The 5,927-nt window shown below is 34.3% G+C and overlaps 1 protein-coding gene across 1 annotated transcript in view; it reads left to right on the top strand.

Annotated features, from left to right (window-relative positions):
• LOC306650215 (uncharacterized protein) overlaps positions 1 to 5,917 on the top strand; it is a gene marked incomplete at its 3' end in the record, with an annotated part of 65,738 nt that extends 59,821 nt beyond the window's left edge. The window contains exon 5 of the mRNA XM_079122063.1: positions 5,901 to 5,917. Within this exon, the coding sequence (XP_078978189.1) occupies positions 5,901 to 5,917 (17 nt within the window). The remainder of the gene's footprint in view (positions 1 to 5,900) is intronic.
• Between the last annotated feature and the right edge of the window lie 10 nt (positions 5,918 to 5,927).

Below are 5,927 nucleotides of genomic sequence, written 5' to 3'. Positions count from 1 at the left end.
TTACCTCTGAATAAATGTGGACAATGTCACTACTAGAGGTGGTCTAACAATTCCTTTCAAAATCATTTCTAGAGAACATTTCTGACTTTTTAACACAAATGGGTATTTACATAACGTTATATTCTAACTGCAGCATATATCAGTAACCTCTTTAAAATTTAGAATGTGTAGATATAGTAAAAGTTCTAATAGGTTGAGGGCAAGATTAGAGCAGCTTTTTCATAATATATATACAGATCTTCTACAAATGCCCAGTAAATCTTCTTGAAGGGTGTTGGACATTCCAATTGATCATATAGTTTGTTACTCTGCAGGTTCTTTCTTTGGTAGAACAAACCACAACTGTCCAAAGGTGCTCATTGTTCCACCAATCATTCTCCACAGCTTCGCTCATCTTCTGGGATGGATAAGATTTTTATTTGCCTTCTCAGAACAAGGTGTCATCCAATGGAACTTGCACATAGTGGACACAGAGGGCCTTAGTCTGTGCTGATTGGACAAAATTTATATTAATTTGTCACCCTGCTGGACTCAGCACTTTTAGTTGACCACAATTATTCTTGAAATATCATGCCCCCACCACCCAATGTTGCCATTTTCTCAGTGCTTGCTTTGGCTAGAATGAACAGTATTGGGTCAGGAGACTTGACACCCAAAGATTCCTGGGTCTGGGGTCTGAAATATCAATGCAACTATCATGTCATGCAGGCACAGCTCCCAATCCTTCACAGCTTAGGCCAACCCTTGGACAGTCACAGCAGGAGTTCTGGGACTGTGCAGGGCAGAGACTGATCTTTCCCTGGAAGCTGCATATTACCTAGCAGCCTGGGGCTGGAGGAGCACAGAAGGCTCCTAGAGCAGGTCATGCATCATTTCTTGCCACTCTTTCTCTACCACAACTAATATGATATTTTCTTCTTTTAGATTTAATTTTGTTAGCCAAGTTGTTTTTTTTATTTGTTTTATAATAATGCATTAGTAATCAAATACAATTTGAAAAGTAAAGAACTAACTACTCTTATTTTGTAAGTTGCTTTCTATATATCTCATACTTTTTTTTCCTAATTTGCTCAATGGTCTAACGTATGGTTCATTGCTTTTCATAGTGGCATATTTTGATTTATCTCACACTTCCCTTTATATATTTTTATTGTCACTTCCCTTTATGTATTATACAGGTTTTTAGTTTTTCACATGATCTTAATAAGCTGCTAAGACTGGCTTTGAACTGAAGGTCCTCCTTATTCATCCTCCCCTATGTTGCTAGTATTACAGATTGACACACAATTCCTGCCTCTCTCAGACAATTTTTCTTAAGAATTTCTTCACATACAGAATTCCTCCATATTTTTTTATTGTAAACAAATGGGATACATGTTGTTTCTCTGTACATGGCGTAAAGGCATACCATTTGTGTAATCATAAATTTACATAGGGTATTGTTTGATTCATTCTGTTATTTTTTCCCATCCCCCCACCCCTCCCACCCCTCTTTTCCCTCTATACAGACCTTCCTTCCTCATTTGGCCCCCCTCCCTAACCCTAACTCTAACTCTAACACTAACCCCTCCCTCTCCCCATTATGTGTCCTCATCCATTAATTAGCGGTATCATTCAACCTTTGGTTTTTTGAGATGGGCTTATCTCACTTAGCATGATATTCTACAATTTCATCCATTTGCCTGCAAATGCCGTAATCTTATCATTCTTTATGGCTGAGTAATATTCCATTGTATATATATATATATATATATATATATATATATATATCACATTTTCTTTATCCATTCATCAATCGAAGGACATCTAGGATGGTTAAATAATCTGGCTATTGTGAATTGAGCAGCTATGAATATTGATATGGCTGTATCTCTGTAGTATGCTGATTTTAAGTCCTTTGGGTATAGGCCAAGGAGTGGGACAGCTGGGTCAAACTGTGGTTCCATTCCAAGTTTTCTAAGGAATCTCCACACTGCTTTCCAGAATGGCTGCACTAATTTGCAGCCCCACCAGCAATATATGAGTGTACCTTTCTCCCCACATCCTCGCCAACACCTGTTGTTGCTTGTATTCTTGATAATCGCCATTCTAATTGGGGTGAGATGGAATCTTAGGGTGGTTTTGATTTGCATTTTTCTTATTACTAGAGATGTAGAACATTTTTCCATATGTTTGTTGATTGCTTGTAGATCTTCTTCTGTGAAGTGTCTATTCATTTCCTTAGCCCATTAGTCGATTGGATTATTTGCATTCTTGGTGTAGAGTTTTTTGAGTTCTTTATAGATTCTGGAGATTAGTGCTCCATCTGAAGTATGATTGGCAAAGATATTCTCCCACTCTGTAGGCTCTTTCTTCACATTGCTGATAGTTTCCTTTGCTGAGAGAAAGCTTTTTAATTTGAATCTATCCCAGTTATTGATTCTTGCTTTTATTTCTTGTGCTATGGGAGTCCTGTTAATGAAGTCTGATCCTAAGCCGACATGTTGAAGATCTAGACCTACTTTTTCTCCTATAATTTGCAGGGTCTCTGGTCTGATTCTGAAGTCCTTGATCCATTTTGAGTTTAGTTTTGTGCATGGTGAGAGATATGGTTTTAGTTTCATTCTGTTGCATATGGATTTCCAATTCTCCCAGCACCATTTGTTGAATAGGCTATCTTTACTCCATTGTATATTTTTGGCCCCTTTGTCTAGTATAAGAAAATTGTATTTATTTGGGTTTGTGTCCATGTACTCTATTCTGTACCATTGATCTACTTTCTATTTTGGTACCAATACCATGCCTTTTTTATTACTATTGCTTTGTAGTAGAGTTGAAGATCTGGTATTGCGATACCCCCTGCTTCACTCTTCCTGCTAAGGATTGCTTTAGCTATTCTGGGTTTCTTATTCTTCCAGATGAATTTCATAATTGCTTACTCTATTTCTGTAAGGTATGTCATTGGGATTTTAATTGGAATTGCATTGAATCTGTATAGCACTTTAGGTAGTATGGCCATTTTGACAATATTAATTCTTCCTATCCAAGAACATGGAAGATCTTTCCATCTTCTAAGGTGTTCTTTAATTTCTTTCTTTAGTGTACTGTAGTTCTCATTGTAGAGATCTTTCACCTCTTTTGTGAGATTGCTTCCAAGTATTTTATTTTTTTGAGGCTATTGTGAATGGGGTAGTTTTCCTGATTGTTCTTTCTGAAGATTCATCACTTATGTATAAAAATGCATTAGATATATGTGCATTGATCTTATATCCCGCTACTTTACTGAATTCACTTATGAGTTCTAAAAGTTTTCTGGTGGAATTTCCTGGTTCTTCTAAGTATATAATCATATCATCAGCAAATAGGGATATTTTGAGTTCTTCTTTTCCTATTTGTATCCCTTTAATTTCTTTGGTGTGTCTAATTGCTCTGGCTAGAGTTTCAATGATGATATTGAATAGAAGTGGTGAAAGAGGGCATCCCTGCCTTCTTCCAGTTTTTAGTGGGAATGCTTTCAGTTTTTCACCATTTAGAATGATATTAGCCATGTGCTTAGCATAAATGGCCTTTACAATGTTAAGGAATGTTCCAACTATCCCTATTTTTTCTAGTGTTTTGAGCATGAAGGGGTGCTGTATTTTATCAAATGCTTTTTCTGCATCTATTGAAATAATCATGTGATTCTTGAATTTGAGTTTATTGATATGGTGAATTACATTTATTGATTTCCTAATGTTGAACCAACCTTGCATCCCTGGGATGAAACCCACTGGTCATGGTGCACTTTTTAATATATTTTTGTATGTGATTTGCTAAAATTTTGTTGAGAATTTTTGCATCGATGTTCATTAATGGTCTGAAATTTTCCTTCTTCGATGTGTCTCTGTCTGGTTTAGGCATCAGTGTGATACTGGCTTCATAGAATGAGTTTGGGAGGGTTCCCTCATCTTCTACTTTATAGAATACATTGAGAAGTATTGGAATGAGCTCTTCTTTAAAGGTTTTGTAGAACTCGGCTGAGAACCCATCTGGTCCCAGACTTCTCTTTGTTCATAGGCTTCTGATGACCTCTTCTATTTCATTACTTAAAATTGGTCTATTTAAATTGTGTATGTCCTCCTCATTCAGTTGAGGCAATTCATATGTCTCTAGAAACCTGTTGATGTCTTCAAAATTTTCTATTTTTTGGAGTATAGATTTTCAAAATAGCTTCTAATTATCTTTTGTATTTCAGTCGTGTCTGTTGTGATATTTCCTTGTTCATTCCGAATTTTAGTGATTTAGGTTTTCTCTTTTCTTCTCTTTGTTAGCGTGGCTAAAGGCTTATCAATTTTGTTTATTTTTTCAAAGAACCAACTATTTATTTTGTCAATTTTTTGTATTGTTTCTTTTTTTTTTCAATTTTGTTGATTTCAGCTCTGAGTTTAACTATTTCCTGTCTTCTACTACTTTGGTGCTGATCTGTTCTTCTTCAGAATTTCTCATATTTGTATTAACAATTTTTCTCTGAATTTGACTCACCAAACTTTCTTGGAGTCATTATTCAGCATTCTTTGAATAATTTATAACTCACTTATCTAATGTTAAATTCCTAATATTTTGGTTAATTACTTTAATTTAGACATGATTTCCTTTCTCTTTATATGCTGTGCTATTTGTAATTGATTTGTACATAAAAAAACAGTCAACAGTAGATTGTAGAGTCATTTGGGAAACAGTATGGAAGATTTAAAATAAATTTAAAAATTCAAGTACAGTTTGAAACCACATATTTGAAATCCCAGAAAATTGTGAGGCTCTGCAAGAGGATTTCAAGTTTGAGGCAAGTCACAGAAATTTAGAAACCTGTTCCAAATGATATTAAAATGACTTTTGTTGTAGTTCTGTGTTATAGCAAACTTGGGCTTAATCTCAAACATCACATTTGAAAAAAAAATAAAAGTAGAATGACTTTATGATCCAGATATATCAGTCTAAATATATATCCATAGGAAATTAAACCAGAATGTTGAATTTAAATCAGAATGTTGAAGACACAGTCTTCATAGTCAACATTTTTCCATGAGACCCATGCAAAAAGCATGGGTCTCAATATTCAAGTTATAAAATAAACCTATGTGCCCACCAACGATTGTAGGGTTAAAAATGTGGTATTTATATGCTATTACTATATTTTGCTATAAAATAAAATATATTGTCATTTAAAGTGTTTTAAGATTAATATGCAGGACTTTGCATTATGTGAAATACAGTAGATACAAAAAATCAGTTGCAGGAGCATCTGATTCACATGTAAAATAAATTCAGCGTGTAATTGTGGTACTGTGTTTTTTGAAGGATTTTATATTGTTAATCAGAATCTACAAATTGTTATTTCAATGGGAAAAATGTGATCAAGAGTTTTGCTGTGGGGCTGGGGAGATAGTTAGTCAGTAGAGTGCTTGCCTTGCAAGCACAAGGCCCTGGGTTCTATCCCCAGCACCGCAAAAAAAAAAAAAAAAAAAAAAGAAAAGAAGTTGAGTTGTTGTACTATATGGTGACTGTTATGTAATATGTTCTTGATAAACAGCTAATGGAATAAATGTAATATTTGTAAACACAAAACTGATAATTACACAAAATAATACTTGTATTACCAATATTATATGTCATTTCAACCTTGCATATATATATATATATATAATACAATGATATAATTAGTAACTATACAACGTTGAATTTGTCCAATAAAAATCAGCAAATAGCACAAATATCAAAAAATATTATATTAGTCTTGATTTCCATGTGTTGGCTTCATCCAAGTAATATTGAACATAGGTTCTGCAGGCTTGTATTGCCTCTTCAACTTGTTTTATTTTTGCATAATCTTCTAGACATGTATTTGTTTCTCATTAAAATTTTTGTCTATGTTTTTCCTTAAGATTCCCAACCCCCTTAAACTTGTTGAA

Source organism: Sciurus vulgaris, assembly GCF_902686455.1.
Source record: "Sciurus vulgaris genome assembly, chromosome: 19".
In the NCBI taxonomy this organism is placed as follows: Eukaryota; Metazoa; Chordata; class Mammalia; order Rodentia; family Sciuridae; genus Sciurus; species Sciurus vulgaris.
The sequence above is the reverse complement of the archived record's forward strand: the minus strand, read 5'-3'. Positions and strand labels throughout refer to the sequence as shown.